A 23,484-nucleotide genomic window follows, 5' to 3' on the forward strand; every position below is an offset into this window, starting at 1 on the left:
CAGTCTTTAGGCATTCTTTCAGGCTTTTACTCTGAAAAATGAGGGAGATACAGCACTTTCAATGAGAGGCCAGTGGAAATTTCCAGCCATGAGTCCTGCACGTGATCGGGAGCACGCATTTCTTGTTTCTCCTTTTCTATTGACAAAGCTTTTGTCCGGTTTAAATATTATTGATGACAAAAATAACCTGAGGATTGATTTTAAACATCGTTTGACATGTTTCTACTAACTTCTATTCTACTTTTTTGACTTTTCGTCTTGATGTTGAGAGCTCGCATTGTGCCTTTAGATTTCTGAACTAAACGCACCAACAAAACTTAGGTTTTTGACATAAAGAGGGACATTATCGAACAAAACAAACATTTATTGTCAAACATGGAGACCTGGGAGTGCCACCAGATGAAGATCATCAAAGATAAGTGATTCATTTGAATGCTATTTTGGACTTTTGTGAGCCCTCTCCTTGGCTGGAAAATGGCTGTATAGTTTTTGTGGCTAGGCGCTGACCTAACATAATCGGGTTCTGTGCTTTCGCCGTAAAGCCTTTTTGAAATCTGATACAGCGGTTGCATTAAGAAGAAGTATATCTTTAAATGTATGTTAAACACTATCTTTAATCAATGTTTATGATGACTATTTCTGTAATTTGATGTGGCTCTCTGCATTTTCACCGGATGTTTGTTTGAGACAATGATTACTGTACATAATGCACCAATTTCAACTGAGGTTTTTGGACATAAAGATTAACTTTATCGAACAAAACACACATTTATTGTGTAACATGAAGTCCTGTGAGTGCCATCTGATGAAGATCATCAAAGGTTAGTGATTAATTTAATCGCTATTTCTGACTTTTGTGAGCCCTCTCCTTGGTTGGAAAATGGCTGTAGCGTTTCCTGTGACAAGGTGCTGACCTAACATAATCTCATGGTGTGCGTTCTCCATAAAGCCTTTTTGAAATCGGACACTGTGGTTGGATTTACAAGAGGTTTATCTTTACAATGCTGTATAATACTTGTATGTTTGAGGAATTTTAATTCTGGGATTTCTGTTGTTTTGAATTTGGCGCCCTGCAATTTCACCGGCTGTTGTCGAGGTGGGACGCTATCGTCCCACTTGTACCAGACAGGTTAAACCATTCTGTAGAGGATTAGACCCACCCGTTGTATAATAAACAAATATTTGCATAACCAAAGAAATATAGAAACTGACTACACCAGAGGTCATTGGGTTCTCAGCTCTAGGCATAGACTAGTAGCTTCTTATTTTTTTATTTCCCAATGATGGAGACCACTGTGCTCTTGGAAACTGTCAAAACTCTAGAAATAGTTTTATACCCTTCCCCAGATATACGCCTCATCAAAATAATATCTTGGAGCTCTACGGATAGTTATTTGGACTTCATGGTATAGTTTCTGCTCTGACATGCACTGTCAACATTGGGACGTTATATAGACAGGTGTGTTTCTTTCTAAATCATGTCCAAACAAGTGAATTGGCCACAAGTGGACTCAAGTTGTAGTGACATCTCAAGGGTGATCAAAGGAAATTGGATGCAGCTCAATTTGGACTGTCATAGCAAAGGCGTGTGAATAGGAACAGTATTTAAATGAGAAATTCCGGTATTTCATTTTCAATAAGCAAATATTTCTAAAAACATGTTTTCACTTTGGCATGATGGGGTATTGTGTGTAAATGGGTGACAACAATATATTTGATCCATTTTGAATTCAGGTTGCAACAACAAAGTGTCAATTAAGTCAAGGGGTAGTAATACTTTCTAAAGGCACTGTACACACATAGATTCGTTTTTTATCTGTAAACATGCTCACCTGCATCGCTTGCTTTGCTGAGAGTAGGGAATAAAGTATCTCTGACCTGAAAATGAGAGAGAGAGAGTTTAGGTGAAAATAAAACACAGTAACGCATCACAGGGCAATAGTGCAGATCCATGGGATGGCAGAAGGCACTGAGGGCATAGAGGATCAAACTGGTCATGGTGGCAACCACATGCACACGCATACAGGTGACCAGGGTAGTGTTTGCATTATGTAACAGTGTTTAGAGCGAGGGAGACAAGTTTGTGTCTCTGTTCTTTTTTGGGCTGATCAAGGGGCCATGGGGCCACGATGTGCCTGAACGTCCACAGCGTAATGTAAACATACAGAACACAAGCATATTATTGCAGGGCCCTATAAAAAGAGCCTGTAGCCTATGTTGGGTAAACACTCCCGATAAGGGTGACGAAGTGGTGTCATGGTGACCCAAGTCCCTGATGAGAGCTTTGAGCAAACAATAAAGAGACTCAGAATGCTGCAGCATTGTCCTGCCTGTGTGTTTGGCTGTTTCTAGCCAGCCCCAGCGGCTCTCCCTCTGACAGCAGGTGAGGGAGACAGATCTGAGGGGAACCAGAACCAGTTGAGCACAATAAAGGACTTGGGCCCGGCTCTGAGGTGCTGAGTTTATTTGTGTAGCAAATTAACCATAGCTTAACGAAGCTATTAAATACATACAGAGAAAGATGAGATGTTTATAGTTGCCGACGTGATGAAGGTACTGAGAACTGGTGTTTCGAAATAGAGGGAGGGATGGAAGGAAAGGGAAGGGAAACGGAATACCTAGTCAGTCGCACAACTGAATGCATTCAACTGAAATGTGTTGTCTACATTTAACCCAAGCCCTCTGAATCAGAGAGGTGTAGGAGAGGGACACTAGGAGAGTGAGCGAACATTGTTGCCTCATCATCATTGCTCAACATCCCCCTCTAGTGGTGTACATATACCTACATATTCTCCTGTTCTACCTAGAGACACATCAGATCATACCAGCAAGCATCACCCTGGAAGATTAAACAAGAGTGTACCTTCTGTTCCTGGATGTCTCCTTTTCCCTTGGAACTGCCATTGAGCAGGGTACTGTGGGAGTCTGAGGCTTTCCTGGATAGGACGGCCCCATCAGGCTGATCACAGTTGGTAGTGGAGTGGTCTTGGCGGGTTTGGGCTGAATGGTGGTTAGTGCTCTCAGCCTCTGAATCTGTGCTGGAGGAGGAGCTACTCATGGTCACCTCTGGCTCTTCCACACGGCCCCGCTCAACAGAAGACACACCCACGCTCAGGTCAGAAGTCCCAGAGTCCAGTCGTTTCCGTGACAGCAGCCCTGCACTGTCAGAGGTCTCAGAGCCTAGAGGGGCTGGCGGTCCCGTGCTGGAGTCTGACGTGCCAGAGTCTAGTCTCGGTCTGAAGCGGGACTCGGAGGCCCCAGAGTCCAGTCTGCCTCTGTGGACTGAACACTGGCTTCTGTCTGACGCTCCTGAGTCCACCCTGGTTCTGAAGGCTGAGCCCAGACCCAGGCTCTTTTCTGACGCTCCTGAGTCCACCCTTGTTCTGAAGGCTGAGCCCAGACCCAGGCTCTTTTCTGACGCTCCTGAGTCCACCCTGGTTCTGAAGGCTGAGCCCAGACCCAGGCTCTTTTCTGACGCTCCTGAGTCCACCCTGGTTCTGAAGGCTGAGCCCAGACCCAGGCTCTTTTCTGAGGCTCCTGAGTCCACCCTGGTCCTGAAGGCTGAGCCCAGACCCAGGCTCTTTTCTGACGCTCCTGAGTCCACCCTGGTTCTGAAGGCTGAGCCCAGACCCAGGCTCTTCTCTGAGGCTCCTGAGTCGAGACGTGGCCTGGAGGCCAGGGTGTGGTCCGAGGATGTAGAGTCAGAGCACTGGCGGTGGGACAGGACCACATCCACCTCTGATGATGTCACAGGGTCCCAGATCTTTGGGTGGTTCAGCAGAGGGCCGGAGACCTCTTTCCTCACAAGGGGGTCCAGAACTAGAACCATGCCTAAGTTGGAGCCTACGGAACACAACCACCACAATACAGTGAGTGGACACAGTGGAACATACCCATGATCTAGTTGGAGAGCAAGATGGCGCCGACAGAGATGGTCACCTCGCTTCAGGTCCTTAGGAAACTATGCAGTAATTAGTTTTTTTCATGTATTATTTCTTACATTGTTAGCCCAGAAAATCTCAAGTGTTATTACATACAGCCAGTAAGAACTATTGGATATAAAAGCGACGTCAATTTACCAACATTACAACCAGGAATACGACTTTCCTGAAGCGGGTCCTTTGTTCGGACCTCTACTCTGGACATGGGATATAATCTCAGAGACTGACCCAAAACAACGCGGTCGCCGCAGGAGAGGTCCACGGAGCGGCCTACTGGTCCGACTTAGAAGGCGAGCACACCATCCACCGCTTTCGAGTATATTATTCCCCAATGTCCAATCTCTAGAAAACAAGGTGAAAATATGGCACGAGTTGCCTTCCAGAGAGACATCAGAGATTGTAACATTCTCTGTTTCACGGAAACATGGCTCACTCGGGACATATTGTCAGAGTCGGTACGGCCACCAGGTGTCTTCATGAATCGCGCAGACAGAAACAAACATCTTTCTGGTAAGAAGGGTGGGGGTGTATGCCTTATGATTAACGACTCAGGGTGTAATCATAACAGCATACAGGAACTTAAGTCCTTTTGTTTACCTGACCTTAGAATTCCTTACAATCAAATACCGTCCACATTATCTCCCAAGAGAATTCTCTTCGATTATAGTCACAGCCATGCATACCTCCCCCCACAGTCAATCACGGATTTCAAAAATAAATTCAGCTCCGTCGCAGACATCGACATCTTGCTCTAAGACAAATTAAACAACTTCTTTGCTCGCTTTGAGGACAATACAGTGCCACTGACACAGCCCGCTACCAAAGCCTGTGGGCACTCCTTCTCCGTGGCCAAGGTGAGTAAAACATTTAAACGTGTTAACCCTCGCAAGGCTGCCGGCCCAGACGGCATCCCTAGCCGTGTCCTCAGAGCATGCGTAGACCAGCTGGCTGGTGTGTTTACGGACATATTCAATCGATCCCTATCCCAGTCTGTTGTCCCCACATGCTTCAAGATGGCTACTATTGTTCCTGTTCCCAATAAAGCTAAAGTAACTGAACTAAATGACTATCACCCCCCGTAGCACTCACTTCTGTCATCATGACGTGCTTTGAGAGACTAGTCAAGGATCATATCACCTCCATCCTACCTGACATCCTAGACTCACTCCAATTTGCTTACCGCCCCAATAGGCCCACAGACAACGCAATCGCAAATCACACTGCCCTTTCCCATCTGGACAAGAGGAATACTTATGTAAGAATGCTGTTCTTTGACTACAACTTAGCATTCAACACCATAGTACCCCCAAACTCGTCATTAAGCTCGAGACCCTGGGTCTCGACACTGCCCTGTGCAACTGGGTCCTGGACTTTCTGGCGGCCGCCCCCAGATGGTGAAGGTACCCCGCTGATCCTCAACACTCAACACACAACCCACAAGGACGCATTCTCAGCCCTCTCCTGTACTGCACTGTCGGAACTAGAAGCACAAGCATTTCGCTACAGTCGCATTAACATCTGCTAACCATATGTATGTGACCAATAAAATTTGATTTGATTATAGTGCAGAGGAACACTATGGAAATACAACTCTGCTCTGTACAATTCTGTTCTTGCATATTTTTTGTTTCTCTGACCAAACATAAAAAAAGATGGAATGTGGGGTCACGTGAGAGGTTGGTTGCTGGAGAACTTGTGGATTGCTGATGGATATGAAAGGTTTCTGCATATGCCAAATCCCCAAGAGCGTGGGAGAGACATGTGAGCGTCACTGGGTATACGAGAGGAGACACATGGAGACATAATGGGATGTAGGCATTTCCTCCAGGTCTGACTCAATTCCTGGACCAGATGTCTACGTGTGCGTATGTGAGAAAGAAAGCGCCACAACAGTAGGTGGTAACCGAGCAGTAGGAAGTGTAGGGGGAAGTGGGGGGGGGGGGGTGAAATAGAGACTAGGATAAGTACTTCCCCTCCCCCGGTCCCTATCCAACATCCTCCATTCCTCCTCCATTCATCAGGAAACCACACTCCAAACAACACTGCAGTGCCCACATCCTCCCACTCCTAGATCCAGAGTATCTCACTCAGTCTCTCGCTCTCTCAACCTACCTCTTACCCTGTGATGCTCACTGCTCAGTGTATTTAACTCTGGGTGGCTGTACAGAGACCACAGACAAGCTGCTTAAAAGACACAGACAAAGTGGAAAATCACAGTGTCCTTACAAGAGACACATCATTGTATGATAACACATCTCTGCATACCCTAGCCATGTGTTCGATCCAGAGTTCACAAAGTGTGCAGGTCTGTCATTTACAAACCAAATCAGTGAGGGAAAGCCCCATTCTGGCCTAAGACGTCCACAGCCTCCGCAGCCTTTTCAAGACCCTCGAAAGGCCTCCCAGAGCCAGGAGCAGGATGAGGTTCACTTGATTGGTTGATTAAATAGTTATTGACTGGGGTCTGAATAAGAAAAGTGCTTATTATAGGCATTCACTTCGAAAATCACAACATGGCTGCCTTTCTCACATGAGGCCCTATAAAATAGACCACGTGATCTAATGAAGGCCCCAGTCAACTCCAATGAAAAGAGAACTAAAGTTAAAGGGATGATGTTTGTCCAGTCCATTGTGCCCTGTTGTGAGGGTTTCTGGAGAATGGTTTTAAATAACCACACTCATGCATAAAGCAGAGAGCCCCCCTCCTCTAACCCTTCTTTAAATAGCAACAACAACAAAAGTCTATTCAGTGACAAGTTCAAATTTGAGGAGTCTGGCTCCCTGTCACTCAGAGTGGCTCAGTGGAACGTGCCATGTCTCTCAAACGGGTAATTTCCTAAATCACAGCCTTGTCACCAACACTGTGGACTGTGAGCATGTATACGTGTGCAAGACATGCTGCTGTATATTTAAGCGTGTGTGTGTGTGTGTGTGTGTGTGTGTGTGTGTGTGTGTGTGTGTGTGTGTGTGTGTGTGTGTGTGTGTGTGTGTGTGTGTGTGTGTGTGTGTGTGTGTGTGTGTGTGTGTGTGTGTGTGTGTGTGTGTGTGTGTGTGTGTGTGTGTGTGTGTGTGTGTGTGTGTGTGTGTGTGTGTGAGAGAAAAAGGAGAGAGAGGTATGTGTGTACCATTGTACCCCCCTAATCTTCAAAGTTAAGTTCTCTCTTTCTAGCCACTTCTCTCCTTCTCTCTGTTAAAAAGGACATCTCACCCCCCTTGCCACTGGCAGAACCCGCCCCACCCTATCCTGTTTATTTCCAGCCTCTAACTTCCTGTGTCTTTGTGTATCGGCGTCCATTTCAAACAGCTCCTACCCTCAATCCTTCTGCTCTGTGGAGGTCTGCTCCTGCCAGCTGCTGGCCCTGACTTCAACCCGGTACAAATTGTAGGGCGAGGGCAGAGCAAGGAGAGCTGGGTGTTTCTGGTCCATGTCAAGAAAGGATTCTGTTCTAGTTCTGGTATGTGGTTTAAATAGCAGAGGTATCACTACTGGCTGTGGGTTCCTCCTTGAACAGATGATATTCTTGCTCCGTCTCATAACCCCACTACTACCAGGCACTGGCTGATGAGTGGGATGCTGAGGTCCAAGGGCAGGCCAGACCACTCGTTGTGCGTCCCAAATGGAACCCTATTCTCATAGGCTTGTAGGGCTCGGGTCAAAAGTAGTGCACTATATAGGGAATAGGGTGCTATTTGGGACGCCTACAATGATTAAGTATTAGAGGCGGGTATATTTGTTCAACAAATACTCACTTTACATTCAGGCATTCAAATCAGTATGGGCGTAAACAAATGATCTATTCTACTGCATGCTTCACTCAACTATTCCTCTCTACTATATCCTGCTCTTTCACTCTAGCAACTACTGTACAAATGGTCTGTGACTGTCATGTATCCCTTTATTGGCTTGGTGTTAACAAAAATAAGAGTCTGTACAAACATGGAGAGGTAAAGTCCTTTCTCATTTAAACATTTACATTTACATTTCGATCACTTTGTGTATGGAGTGGGTGTACAAGTCAAAAGGTCATGGATGAAGCTAGCAAACCTACAGTAAAGCATTCACTGTGTTTGCTAACATTGGTTAATGAAATGACTACACACCCAAAACCAGAGTGTTGGTCCCATGACTGTGGTGCCTCTAACCTCAAAATAAAAAGGAGGAGTTAAACCAATGTGACCGACCGACCACCTCAGCTCCACTCCCCTACAGCAGTATGGCTCTATTGGCTGGCTATTTTCACTTGCAGACCAGAGGAAATTGCATCTAAGTGCATAAGTGTGGAAATCCCAGAAATGATTTCAATCAATGTTGTGTTTAAGTAAAATTGCCTATCCAAACTTGACCCTTAAACTAATGCAAACGTTATCAAAAAAGCACGTCATATATAGAACAGAGATTTAAATGTCAGGAAGCATATAAACGGTATGTGTCTGAGTGCACCTGTGTGTGTGTGTGTCTTAGAGCACCTGTGCACCTGTGCGTGTGTGTGTGTGTGTGTGCGTGTGCGTGTGCGTGTGTGTGTGTGTGTGTGTGTGTGTGTGTGTGTGTGTGTGTGTGTGTGTGTGTGTGTGTGTGTGTGTGTGTGTGTGTGTGTGTGTGTGTGACCTATGGACAGGCTGAGAGGAAAGGAACAGTCAACCACTCATTCAGATGGTCTTTGACATTGCTCACCTGTCCTATGTAGCTCTCTGCCCTGCTGCGTCTGGTGGCTGCGCAGCTCCCGGATCTGTGACTTGATTCTCTCTCGCTCACCAAAGCTCTCCCTTTCTGTGTCCTGCAGAAACAACAGTAAATCAGAGACACTTGGTGCTTTTCAATACATCATCGCATCAATGCAGAGACAACGGAGTCAAGACGAGGGCATTTAGTTCTTTTCACTGGCAGTATGACATAGACAGAACACAGTCAGTCAGCCACAACAGTGAGCTGAACCCATCCCTCTCAGTGGTCTGATCATAAGATATGTAGAACCATCAGGTGCACAAAGTCCTCTGTCTGTATAGGCCAATCAGAACAGTGTTGTGTGTCAGGGTCAAACGCTCCTCAAAAGAGAGAGGCCATGATGAGGCCCTGCCTACAGATGAGATGATAAGACAGCTGTTGGCTGCCTCTACCCTGTCCCTGTTCACCCCGGGAGACAGACAGCGTAGCACAACACACCCTGAGAGCCAGGCAGGTAAATCAACCATCCCGTAATACTTTGAAGCTGGATTCTACACCAAGGGAGTTAGTGAGCCAGCTGTATGGACACGGCCTTCTGTTGGGGGTATTGATTGAACTCTGCTGGGTTGGGTTAGCATCTGCCTGCCCTCTCTGACCCCTCACTCCTCCACCTTGGGCTGCCGTGTCAGTAACATCTGGTCCTCTGTACAGACAGAGCAGTACACACTGCACAGCCAGCCCAGACATGAGAAACACACAGGGACTCAAAATCTGCCATGAGAGAGGAAAGACACAGTAGGAGGGAGACGGTAGAATCGAGAGCACAACGTTTCGGCATATGGAGAGGAAATGGGAGGTGGAGACAGAAGGAGAGAGAAAGGGAGCGATGTAGAGGCTGCCACTGCTGTAGGCCCCTGCTGCCTGACCTTGAGAGACTCTACAGGAGGAGCAGCTGTACAAACACCAAGGCCAACACACGCACGGACACACACACACAACCACACTCTCCCTCCAGTGCACCCCAAACCTCTCCACTGAAGTGCATCTGTGTGGAAAAGGATTGGGTGGTTTTATAGGCTTTCTACACACACTTATTTAGAAATATATAAATAACTTCACAGTTTTTCTTTACAACCACAAGGTATTTGGCATATTGCATCCAAGAATAGTCCAACCAGCTCTGTGTCTGGTTCACTGGTCTATAAACGGTTATCATGAGAAATACTCTGCCCTGAAACAACATAGTGCCAGAATTGCCAGTGTAACGAAACACACACTAGCAGGCCTACTGGTGTCTGGCAAAAAACTAAGCTTACATCAACAGTCAAAATCAAATAAAACTCCCTCCATTCTTGAACATGTATATACATATTTCTCATTTGAATGTGAGATTTGAAGGAGATACACTGTTTGACATACACTATGTGTCAGCAGCTGATCACTACACTCCGTGTGTCTTTAGTTTGCTGCCATAGACCTTTTCTCTCTCTCTCTGTGTGTGTGTGTACTGTATACACACACACACACACACACACACACACACACACACACACACACACACACACACACACACACACACACACACACACACACACACACACACACACACACACACACACACACACACACACACACACACACACACACACGCACACGCACGCACACGTGAATTACAAGACACAGGCCTGGAGCATACTTGATTCAAATCCACCATCTTTAAACAAACACGGCACATTTGCTTAATGTACGTTATCCTGGGGCTGATAAAGGTGTCAGAAGTGAGGAGGTTAAAAATCACAGCCTTGTGAGTAGAGTCAATCAAATCAGGCTGTGATCAGAGAGAAGTGAGAGAGTGTAAGGTGAGGGAGTGAACAAGCCTGGTACCAGACAAACACCCCTGAGCGAGAGAGGGAGGGAGATGTAAAAGGAGAGAGCTTAATCACTTGTTAGCCTGTGTCTGATGAGCCAGGACCAGACAGTGACTATAGCAACAAAAAAACAAAAAAAGCACCCCAAACCTGAATAGCTAATCCATAGAAAATGTCAAAGAGAAGAAATGTAGAAGAATGAGAGAAGTTGCTTTAAAATACTGTCTCCCTGAGGAAGGTTCTTCATTCAAAGAAGCTGAGGGGAAACAATGACTTTTCAGCTGGAAATACCCCCCCCCCTCCATCTATCCCTCTTCTTCATTTTACTCCCCTCAGCTGCCACGAACAGGAGACAAACACCCAGACAGTGATCATTTCACAGCTCCCTTATACCACAGGGAACATACTTCTCAGAGACAGAAAGAAGGAAAGCATTGATAGTGATGTTTGAGAGAGAAAGAGAGAGAGCAGGGGTGTATTCGTTAGTTGCAGATCTTTGCAAAATGTTTGGTATGTTGCAAAACGTTTTGTAACGGAAACCGTTTACTCCAACCGGAAAATGCTTTGCGTTTCTATTGGACAAATTCAGGTAGGTCCCTCCGTGTTTCGTTCCGTTTTATTCCGTTTGCAAGAGGTAAACGGTCTTCGTTGCAAAACATGAAACAGACCAAACATTTTGCAATGGTCTGCGACTAATGAATACACCCAAGATAATCCCATCCCAGGACCTGTTGCCAATCCCACACTGTCATCACTGGCCTCTGGCCCAGGCTGACAGTGCAGACCTGACAGAGTGGAACCGAAGCAGTCCCACTGCAGCACGCTGGCCTCATCAGCTCTTAGGCCTCAGAATCGGAGCTGAGCTTCTCTCCTGTAGTGCTCGTGGCCTCACCATACGGGTTCACGAGTGTTTGGGTCGGTCAGGATTTTAATTGTGAAAGCTCTGGCTCGTATATGCACAAAAATGACAACTGTCCTTTGGCCTGACCACAGCCAAGGCGTGGGCCATCTGGACTCATCTGAACACTCAGAGCCACAGAAACAACAATCAGTCGGAACAAACAGGCACGGAGCAGAGGTAGACTACTACGGATTACTGCACCACCCAGAGTAGAGCAGAGCAGAGCAGAGGCAGCTCAACTAAACAAGGGATTACTTCAGCTACCTGGGTTAGAATGGACACATTTTCCAAGGAAGCAGAATCCATTATTGTGCAAATGAGATCAGAATGCGATGAGGTCAGGCTCTCCTCTCCATGGCTTTCTGAGGGAAGTCTGACAGGGTCCTTTTCCATGACTTCATGGCAAAGCCTGAGGAACCACACACAAGGCCAACCTCCAGTAAGTGAATTACATTAGCAGGAATGAAGTAGCAATCCTTTCTGCATCACACACCCATAAGCCTCGTTGTCACGCCCTGACCAAAGTAAGCTGTTTATTCTGTATGTTGGTTGGGGAGTGAAAGTGACAAGGGTGGGTTTGTATGTCTATGTTGGCCTGATATGGATCCCAATCAGAGACAGCTGTTTATCATTGTCTCTGATTGGGGATCATATTTAGGTAGCCATTTCCTCATTTGTGTTTGTGGGATCTTGTCTACATTGAGTTGCCTGAGTGCACACCAGTAGCTTCACGTTTCATTTATGCTTTATTGTTTGGTGCGTTTCAGTTTATTAAAAATATGTGGAACGCTATTCACGCTGCGCCTTGGTCTACTCATTACGACGATCGTGAAACCCGTTTTTCACTTACCCACACATCATTCAAAGTCCAGTTAAAGCCGTTTTCCTCCATCCAATTATTTTTGCCATCTATCTCCCTTTGCGTGTCGGTTTCTTTCCCCTTTCTCCATCATCCATCCTCTCACTACAGCAGATCTTACTTACCATTATGCTTGTCATCATAAACTGCTAGTCTCAGTTTATTACAGGTTTATTATCATATCAGATTAGTAAACAAACAGCGTCTCTGCCCCCAGTCTGGTCTATCTCACCTGCTCCATTCAACACACACCTGGCCATGGAGGCAGATCTGATAAATTACAATTTTGTAAAGTTGCAACAATGTACCAAAAATACACACCTGTATACTATTAACTATGGATTTATGAAACCAAGTGATAGAAACTGTCTAAATGACTGACCAATTATCCCAACATTAAACCTTAGAGGCAGCTCCTCGGGTTCCGCGCAATGAGAAACAAAAAGAAACAGGCAAAAATTGTGTAAAGAGAAGTAGATGGAATTTGATAAGGAGGAACAAAGTCTGAAAAAAGTACAGGCATTCAGAGAGGAGAACTAGGTCTGTGAGAGTGGAAGAACTAGAATGTGTCATTTACCTTCTTTCACTGGCTCCGCTACCTGTCTGTCTGTCTTCTCTCTCGCTCTGCTCTCGCTCTAGTAGTCATGACATCCTCTACTCTACCTCTCCACTCCCTCAGTCACCACACACACTCCTACATACCACACACACCCACCAACAGGCCACTCCCTCCACTTCCCTTCCCTCCCCTTCTGTCTCTACAGGGCTCCTTCTAAGTCTCCCTCCCCCTCTCCTTCCTCTCGATATCGCAATCCTTAAGACGTCTGCATACATAGGTTGGGTTTGCACCTAGCAGAACTCTAGGCATACTCCCTAAAGACCTTCAATTGAAAAATGGCACTATTACTGTTGTTGGTCCCCCTTGAGCCACTGTAGCAACAACATAGCCAGTAACACTTCTTCAAAATAGACAGAATTAAGATAAGATAAATCAAGAAATCTGTATTTAATTTTTACGTTGTTTTGCAGAGGTGGTCGCAGTCTGCCGAACACCAAAATTAACAAAAACATCACAAAATATGCAGTTTTGACTGGGAAACATCCGACAGGCTTTACAGGTTAGCAGGTTGCCTGGTTGACAAGTTAACTTTTGACACGCTCTTTTGACCAAGGTAAACTCCATTGTTTTTGTGATTACTGAGTCTGCCTTAATTGGCATGTTACTTCAGACAAAAGATACATTTTAGCATAAAACAGCTGCACTGTTGAATACCAAAAAAAAAGTTTTGTCCCACAAAAAAGTTGTTTTTTTCTTGCCAACATTCCTTCACCCATACATGTAATTACATTTTTGAGCTGCTAGGTGTGCAAACTTCTCTTTCCTTACCATATGGAAACTGTTACCTCAGTTATCCTCTCTCAATTCAAGCACATTCATTATAAACATAGTCATCAATAACCACTAGCAGGCCTACTGGTGTCTGGCAAAAAACTAAGCTTACATCAACAGTCAAAATCAAATAAAAACTCCCTCCATTCTTGAACATGTATATACATATTTCTCATTTGAATGTGAGATTTGAAGGAGATACACTGTTTGACATACACTATGTGTCAGCAGCTGATCACTACACTCCGTGTGTCTTTAGTTTGCTGCCATAGACCTTTTCTCTCTCGCTCTGTGTGTGTGTGTACTGTATACATATATACACACACACGCACACACTGTACACACACACTGTACACACACACACTGTACACACACACACTGTACACACACACACTGTACACACACACACACACACACACACACACACACACACACACACACACACACACACACACACACACACACACACACACACACACACACACACACACACACACACACACACACACACACACACACACACACACACCTACTCATTCAAGGGTTTTTCTTCATATTTAATACTTTCTACACTGTAGAATAATAATGAAGAAATCAAAACTATGAAATAACACATGGAATCATGTAGTAACCAAAAAAGTGTTAAACAAATCAAAATATATTTTGAATTTTAGATTCTTCAAAGTAGCCACCCTTTGCCTTGATAACAGCTTTACACACTCTTGGCATTCTCTCAACCAGCTTCACCTGGAATGCTTTTCCAACAGTCTTGAAGGAGTTCCCACATATGCTGAGCACTTGGTGGCTGCCATCCATCTCAATTGGGATGAGGTTGGGTGATTGTGGAGGCCAGGTCATCGGATGCAGCACTCCATCACTCTCCTTCTTGGTAAAATAGCCCTTGACCTGTTACTCCTACCCCTTACTTTTTCGAACATTCTGTTAAAAATCGTGCAACATTTCAGCGCCCTGCTACTCATGCCAGGAATATAGTATATGCATATGATTAGTATGTGTGGATAGAAAACACTCAGACGTTTATAAAACTGGTTAAATCACGGCTGTGACTATAACAAAACGTGCGTTTCATCGAAAAGTGCAGGAAAATCTGATCACTGAAAATGGGAAAATATATCCATGCGCCACTTCAACCCATTGCTAAACGTGAACCACATTAAATGGGGCTGAGGTTGCAATATCACATTTGGCTGAGAAAAACCCCCGAAAATTTAGTCATTAAAACACAAACTTTTTTCCAAATTAACTCCATAATATCGACAGAAACATGGCAAATGTTGTTTAGAATCAATCCTCAAGGTGTTTTTCACATATCGATTCGATGATATATCATTCGTGGAAGTTTGGTTTCTCCTCTGAATCACATGGAAGAATACTTGCAGCTGGAGATTACGCACCAATTTCGACACCAGGACCAGGACACCAGGCGGACACCAGGCATTTACCAGGACACCAGGCGGACACCTGGTAAATGTAAAAGTCTCTTTTGGTCAATCCTCCAATGATATGCCTACAAATACGTCACAATGCTGTATACACCTTGGGGAAATGACAGAAAGTGTAGGCTCGTTCCTTGCGCATTCACAGCCATATAAGGAGACATTGGAACACAGCGCCTCAAAAATCTGGCTCACTTCCTGTTTGAAGTTTCATCTTGGTTTCGCCTGTAGCATCAGTTCTGTGGCACTCACAGATAATATCTTTGCAGTTTTGGAAACATCAGAGTGTTTTCTGTCCAAAGCTGTCAATTATATGCATAGTCGAGCATCTTTTCGTGACAAAATATCTTGTTTAAAACGGGAACGTTTTTTAATCCAAAAATGAAATACTGCCCCTAGAGTCTCAAGAGGTTAAACACCCTGGAGGTGTGTTGGGTCATTGTGCTGTTGAAAAACAAATGACACTCCCACTAAGCGCAAACCAGATGGAATGGTGTATTTCTGCAGAATGCTGGGGTAGCCATGCTGATTAAATATGCCTTGAATTCTAAATAAATCACTGACAGTGTCACCAGCAAAGCACCCCCACACCATCACACCTCCTCCTCCATGCTTCACGGTGGGAACCATACATGCAGAGATCATCCGTTCACTTACTCTGCGTCTCACAAAGACACGGCTGTTGGAACCAAAAATCTCGAACTTGGACTCATCAGACCAAAGGACAGATTTCCACCTGTCTAATGTCCATTGCTTGTGTTTCTTCACCCAAGCAAGTCTCTTCTTCTTATTGCTGTCCTTTAGTAGTGGTTTCTTTGCAGCAATTTGACCATGAAGGCCAGATTCACGCAGTCTCCTTTGACCAGTTGATGTTGAGATGTGTCTGTTACTTGAACTCTGTCAAGCATTTATTTGGCCTGCAATTTCTGAGGCTGATAACTCTAATGAACTTATCCTCTGCAGCAGAGGTATCTCTGAGTCTTCCTTTCATGTGGCGGTCCTCATGTGAGCCAGATTCATGTCTTAGGGTAATGTTGGACTGTCATTTCTCTTTGCTTATTTGAGGTGTTCTTGCCATAATATGGACTTGGTCTTTTACCAAATAAGGCTATCTTCTGTATACCACCCCTACCTTGTCACAACACAACTGATTGGCTGAAGGAACACCTGTTAATGGAAATGCATTCCAGGTGACTACCTCATGAAGCTGGTTGAGAGAATGCCAACATGTGCAAAGCTGTCAACAAGGCAAAGGGTGGCTACTTTGAAGAATATCAAATATAAAATATATTTTGATTTGTTTAACACTTTTTTGGTTACTACATGATTCCATGTGTTACTTCATAGTGTTGATGTCTTTACTATTAATCTACAATGTAGTAAATGGTAGAAATAAAGAAAAACCCCGGAATGAGTAGGTGTGTCCAAACTTTTGACTAGTACTGTATATCTATGTGAACTATAGACCATTATCTGGGGCCTCCATCTGCCTGGGGACAATTGATCGCAGCTCAAAGAGATCCGCTCCTGTGATGTATGGAAGGAGCCCTGCTGCCAGTTGCTGCTGTTGTTGTTGGCTACAGCCCCATTACAGACAGAGCAGACTGACTCAAGACAGACTGCTGGAGCACAAGCTGGTGGGCTGGATGTGTCTGTCTGCCCCATCACCTCACCCCATCCACCCCACCCGTAGCCCCTTTCCGACAGCACGAGGGCCATGTCAGACCCTCCACCTGAGAGGATGCAGGCATTGTGCCACTTGACCTGAAAAAAGCTATTTCTTCTTCCTGACTAGAACGGCAGACTCCAAACATACAGACTCAAAGAAACACAGACACTGGCTCAGATATCCAATGCATATGGGACCCACTCCAACATTGACAACTAGACAGCCAAGAACAAGAACAGACACATACAGAGTATATCATACAACCTTTCTAGATTGTTCTAACCAATAATTCTTATCTGCTAGATGTGTGGTCTGAATTGTTACCTCCAACATCTTACAATTGCATAGTTTCACACAATACTAAATCCAGTATATGTTGCCAAAATCTATGACAAACAAAACCAGACCTAAAGGAAATACAGTTTACGAAGGAACAAAAGGTGACTAACTAATCTTAAAGCCTTTTGTTCAGAAGCAACACAAGACTACTAGAGCGTTAAGCATTGCTACATCGTAGTTACTGTATAGCCACAAGTACTTTACATTTTACATTAAGATTTTAGTCATTTAGCAGACGCTCTTATCCAGAGCAACTTACATTACTGAGTTCATACATTTCCATACTTTTTTTCGTACTATAGTATACTATGGAATAAATAAAATATGGTATAAATACTATAGTATTCACTGTAGTGTTTTTGCAGACTTTACAGTAGTATACTGTAGTACACTGTAGTATTTACAATTAACTATAGTTTAAATACTGTAGTAAAGGAGAACTAGCATATAAAGAAAAAAGTTAAGAACCTATTTTAACAACTTATTTATAATGACGGCCTACACTAACCAAACCCGGAAGACGCTGGGCCAATTGTGCGCCGCCTTATGGGACTCCCAATCACGGTCGGTTGTGATACTGCCTGGATTTGAACCAGGGTGTCTGTAGTGACACCTTTAGCACTGAGATGCAGTGACTTAGACCGCTGTGGCACTCGGGAGCCACTAAATACTATAATAATGTATTGTTTTAGCAAAATGTAGTATACTGTAGTGTTTACTCTATTGTTATTGCAGACATCACTGTAGTATTTTTGTTTTATTATCTTTAACATAGAAGTGGAGGCTTACCAGGAAACCTACCAGAGAAATACTAAAATAGTACATTTTCTATAACCTGTAGGAAGGTAGGACTGGGGTCTGAACAGAGTTCAGAGCTTCTGTTATTTTCTATAACCTGCAAGGAACACAATATGGTCTATACTTGGCATGTTGGTTTCTAATTTATGGGTGGCACAAATTGGAGTATGGGTTAGGGGAATAGGCAGGGTATATGCTAATTCAATACTGTAGTATTTACTATAGTTTAGTGCTGAGCGATTAACCAAAATGTCTGTAATTTTTTCCACAAGGAACTGACCAACGTCGGTTCAATAATTTGAATTCCATTTAGTTTTTTTTTTGGGGGGGGGCTCGATGCGCAGTTTCTCTAGAGATAAATCAGATCAAGCCCAAGCTGTGCAATGTAGTAGGGAGTTGTAGAGTCCAACGGGCCAATATTCTAAATAGTTTAGCGCAGAAACCATGGTAATTACCTACAATGGCCATAATCCATTGTGCGCCCGCTTACTTGTCCGGTCTGTGTGGAGCAGACACAGAGAGAAGTGAGAAAGAGCAATCGAGAGGGACAGAAAAACAGTTGCTTTGTGAGGTATCTCTACCTGAAAATACATGATCTTTGATTGATAGTTGGTATTCAGCAGTCATAGAAGTATGCCTTATTTACTTTGAAGAACTACAAAATAGTGATTTTGTCATACAGCGTAGGCAAAGATGAGATGATGACTTAATTATATAATAAAGTCATCAAATAAAATAAATGTAATATACAAAACTGTCACACCCTGATCTGTTTCACCTGTCTTGTGCTGTTCTCCACCCGCCTCGAGGTGTCACCCATTTTCCCCATTAACCCCTATGCATTTATTTCTGTGTTTTCTGTTTGTCTGTTGCCAGTTTGTCTTGTCTCATCAAGCCTACCAGCATTTTCCCCAATAGTCCTGTTTTTCTCTCTAGTCCCTGTTTTCTAGTTTTCCTGGTTTTGACCATTCTGCCTGCCCTGACCTTGCCTGCCGTTCCGTACCTTGTGACACTGCCCTGGATTACTGACCTTTGCCTGCCCTGACCCTGCCTGCCGTTCTGTACCTTTCAGACTCTGCTCTGAATTACTGACCTCTGCCTGCCCTGACCCTGAGCCTGCCTGTCATTCTGTACCTTTCAGACTCTGCTCTGAATTACTGACCCTCCCTGCCCTGACCCTGAGCCTGCCTGTCATTCTGTACCTTTCAGACTCTGCCCTGGATTACTGCCCTCTGCCTGCCTTGACCCTGAGCCTGCCTGTCATTCTGTACCTTTCAGACTCTGCCCTGGATTACTGCCCTCTGCCTGCCCTGACCCTGAGCCTGCCTGTCATTCTGTACCTTTCAGACTCTGCCCTGGATGTCATGTTTTGTCTTATATTGTCTTGTCATTTTTGCTTTCCCTTCTGTTCGTTTTCCCCCTGCTGGTCTTATTAGGTTCGTTCCCTTTTTTCTCTCTCCCTCCCTCTCTCTCTTCTCTCTATCGTTCCGTTCCTGCTCCCAGCTGTTCCTATTCCCCTACTCAATCATCTAGTCTTTTCACACCTGTTCCTTATCTTGCCCTCTGATTAGAGTCCCTATTTCTCCCCTTGTTTTCCGTTTCTGTCCTGTCGGATCCTTGTATATTGTTCGCCGTGCTGTGTCTTTGTCTCGCCCTGTCGTGTCTTGTTTCCCTCAGATGCTGCGTGTGAGCAGGTGTCTGAGTCTGCTACGGTCGGTGCCTTCCCGAGGCAACCTACAGTTAATGGTCGAGTCTCCAGTCTGTCCTCGTCACTACGAGTGGAATTAAGTTTTTTATGTTTTGTTTTCTGCTCTGATTGTCCAGGAGTATTGCCTATTTCCTTTACTGGAATAAAGACTCTGTTTTCGCCAAGTCGCTTTTGGGTCCTCATTCACCTGCATAACACTGGATTACTGCCCTCTGCCTGCCCTGACCCTGAGCCTGCCTGTCATTCTGTACCTTTCAGACTGCTCTGAATTACTGCCCTCTGCCTGCCCTGACCCTGAGCCTGCCTGTCATTCTGTACCTTTCAGACTCTGCTCTGAATTACTGACCTCTACCTGCCCCGTTCTAGTAATACACTTTTGCTACTTTCAAACTGTCTGCATCTGGGTCTTATCCTGAGGTCTGATACAAAACAACTGAAATGTTTTATGAAAGTCATTTTAATAATCAAACTGAAAATCAACTAACCTAAAAGAAGCACTAATCGCTCAGCACTACTAAAAGTGTCGAGTTTTTACGGACTGTTGTGTTTTTCTGGACATTACTATAGTATTTACAACAATGCTTTTTTGCAGATAATACTGTAGTATTAACATTCTATAGTAAGTACTACAAATGATCGAGGGATACTACAATTTGTAGTATAGTATTCTAGAGTATACTACAGTTTACTATAGGATTCTATAATAAGTACTGTAGTATTCTATCGTTTTTTCATGTTGTTACAGATTCCCGGCTGAGCATGCAGCCTAACCCGCATCACCAACCCAATTCTTACAGGAATGACGGCATACAATAGGAATTAACTTTACCCAACAGAGATCCTGTCTTTAGAAAACAGAGCAGGGAGTACAGACAAACTGATCGTGCAACAGTGATAAGATAGCATCTAGACCCAGGCAAGCAGTTCTGAAAAATTATTACTTTGTTACTATTACGTCTTTCAGCATTATCAGCACATAAACTCATCAGTCAATCTGCAATGCTTTCACAGGAAACTGTCATATTGAAATTAACTGAAGCTATTAGGGTTACGAATACAGTAGTTCACTTCACTGACCACAAGGGGGCCTCGCCTAACCAAATGTTTAAAGGGCTTTAACATGCAAAGCCTCAAATCTGAAAGGGGGAAAGAGGAAACAAGAGAGGTCAGAAGGAGGAATATAGAATGGGAGAGAGACTACCATCACTCTTCCCTTCCAATCTCCGACAGACAGATGGACAGATAGGCACGCACAGACACGCCTAAGTTCTGGTTGCCACACATAATCAAACCATAATCATTTCCCTTCAGTGTGATGTGAGAGTTTGGAGAGTGACAGCCTGGGTAACCAGTAGTGTGTAGAATGACAGGCCTGGCTCGCAGGGTGTTCTTATCACCAAGGATTTACTGCCTATACCAAACACCAGAGCCTAAACAAATCTCCTCTCCTCTCAGTCTCTGGGTGTACTTAGCCAGAAATGAATGAGGTATGAAGAATGAAAATACATTCCTTGCGTCGTGGCAGCCACTTTGGCGCAAGCTCGCCTGCGTGTCTGTCAGTTTATGTGTTCGGAACATGGTGAAGAGAAGACACAGTCATGAGACAGACAGTGTCTGATGGAGTCACATGCCTGGGTGTTGTTGTCTGCATTCTTCAATGTGGCAGAAAAAATCGTCACTGTTCTCTGCAAACATATACTCAACACCCACAACTGAGTCTGTGCTGCTAATTAAAGTTGATGTGTAAGTTGCAACATGATCTCTCTTCATATAAAAAGTGTGAGGCATTGACAGTCAGTCAGATCATACAGCTGTCATAATCAAACCTGTTTGCCATCTCCTCACTCACTCACTCACTCACTCACTCACTCACTCACTCACTCACTCACTCACTCACTCACTCACTCACTCACTCACTCACTCACTCACTCACTCACTCACTCACTCACTCACTCACTCACTCACTCACTCACTCACTCACTCACTCACTCACTCACTCACTCACTCACTCACTCACTCACTCACTCACTCACTCACTCACTCACTCACTCACTCACTCACTCACTCACTCACTCACTCACTCACTCACTCACTCACTCACTCACTCACTCACTCACTCACTCACTCACTCACTCACTCACTCACTCACTCACTCACTCACTCACTCACTCACTCACTCACTCACTCACCCCTGCTCCCAGGCTGTTTTGGAGATCCAGGCCCTCAGATTCTAGGCATCGGCCGGTGGTTCCCCCTTTCTGCCCTGTACCTGAAACACACGCCACATCCAACTGGTTACACACTGACTGATGAGGGGGGAGACAATAAAACCCTGTCAAATCTCCAATGGGAGCTGAGGAGACACACTTATGGAGAAGCTAAAGTGGTTTATTTGTCAAGACAGGAGTTTACTACTACATTCACATTTACATTTACATTTAAGTCATTTAGCAGACGCTCTTATCCAGAGCGACTTACAAATTGGTGCATTCACCTTGTGACATCCAGTAGAACAGTCACTTTACAATAGTGCATCTAAATCTTAAAGGGGGGGGGGGTGAGAAGGATTACTTATCCTATCCTAGGTATTCCTTAAAGAGGTGGGGTTTCAGGTGTCTCCGGAAACCCCACCTGAATGAACAAGCCAGATAGGGTGAGAAGGACAGAGAACAAGAGGGTGAAAATAGAGAAAGGGAGAACCTCTGGCCAACAGGGGACAGGATTATTATAGAGTAGTATCCTAACATGTCCTTCAACTTATCAGGTAGCGGGGGAGTGCTGTATGCCTGCCCCCCTGGAGAGATGTATGTACTGTAAGTCTTGTCCTCCTCCTCCTCATCTCTGTTCCTTCTCCTCCTCTACCTCCATCTCTGTTCCTTCTCCTCCTCCTCTACCTCCATCTCTGTTCCTTCTCCTCCTCCTCTACCTCCATCTCTGTTCCTTCTCCTCCTCCATCTCTGTTCCTTCTCCTCCTCCTCTACCTCCATCTCTGTTCCTTCTCCTCCTCCTCTACCTCCATCTCTGTTCCTTCTCCTCCTCCTCTGCCTCCACCTCTGTTCCTTCTCCTCCTCCTCCTCTACCTCCATCTCTGTTCCTTCTCCTCCTCCTCTACCTCCATCTCTGTTCCTTCTCCTCCTCTACCTCCATCTCTGTTCCTTCTCCTCCTCCTCTACCTCCATCTCTGTTCCTTCTCCTCCTCCATCTCTGTTCCTTCTCCTCCTCCTCTACCTCCATCTCTGTTCCTTCTCCTCCTCCTCTACCTCCATCTCTGTTCCTTCTCCTCCTCCTCTGCCTCCACCTCTGTTCCTTCTCCTCCTCCTCCTCTACCTCCCAACTCTGTTCCTTCTCCTCCTCCTCTACCTGCACCTCTGTTCCTTCTCCTCCTCCTCCTCTACCTCCATCTCTGTTCCTTCTCCTCCTCCTCTACCTCCATCTCTGTTCCTTCTCCTCCTCCTCTACCTCCATCTCTGTTCCATCTCCTCCTCCTCCTCTACCTCCATCTCTGTTCCATCTCCTCCTCCTCCTCTACCTCCATCTCTGTTCCTTCTCCTCCTCCTCCTCTACCTCCATCTCTGTTCCTTCTCCTCCTCCTCTACCTCTGTTCCTTCTCTTCCTCTACCGCCATCTCTGTTCCATCTCCTCCTCCTCCTCTACCTCCATCTCTGTTCCATCTCCTCCTCCTCTACCTCTGTTCCTTCTCCTTCTCCTCCTCTACCTCCATCTCTGTTCCTTCTCCTCCTCCTCCTCTACCTCCATCTCTGTTCCTTCTCCTCCTCCTCTACCTCTGTTCCTTCTCTTCCTCTACCTCCATCTCTGTTCCTTCTCCTCCTCCTCTACCTCCCAACTCTGTTCCTTCTCCTCCTCCTCTACCTGCACCTCTGTTCCTTCTCC

At 45.0% G+C, this 23,484-nt stretch overlaps 1 protein-coding gene across 6 annotated transcripts in view; it reads right to left on the minus strand.

Annotated features, from left to right (window-relative positions):
- LOC124034288 (smoothelin-like) overlaps nt 1-23,484 on the minus strand; it is a 108,923-nt gene that overhangs the window by 41,495 nt on the left and 43,944 nt on the right. For 5 of the 6 annotated variants that reach the window (XM_046347272.1, XM_046347270.1, XM_046347271.1 and 2 more), the window contains exons 5-8: nt 21,783-21,862; nt 8,614-8,716; nt 2,864-3,843; nt 1,833-1,878 (exon numbers count right to left, since the gene is read on the minus strand). In XM_046347272.1, coding sequence (XP_046203228.1) covers nt 1,833-1,878; nt 2,864-3,843; nt 8,614-8,716; nt 21,783-21,862 — 1,209 coding nt within the window. Of the gene's footprint in view, nt 1-1,832; nt 1,879-2,863; nt 3,844-8,613; nt 8,717-12,809; nt 12,893-21,782; nt 21,863-23,484 lie in introns of those variants that run through there. The other variant, XM_046347274.1, reaches the window with a different exon arrangement.

This window comes from Oncorhynchus gorbuscha, linkage group LG04 (assembly GCF_021184085.1).
Source record: "Oncorhynchus gorbuscha isolate QuinsamMale2020 ecotype Even-year linkage group LG04, OgorEven_v1.0, whole genome shotgun sequence".
NCBI lineage: Eukaryota > Metazoa > Chordata > Actinopteri > Salmoniformes > Salmonidae > Oncorhynchus > Oncorhynchus gorbuscha.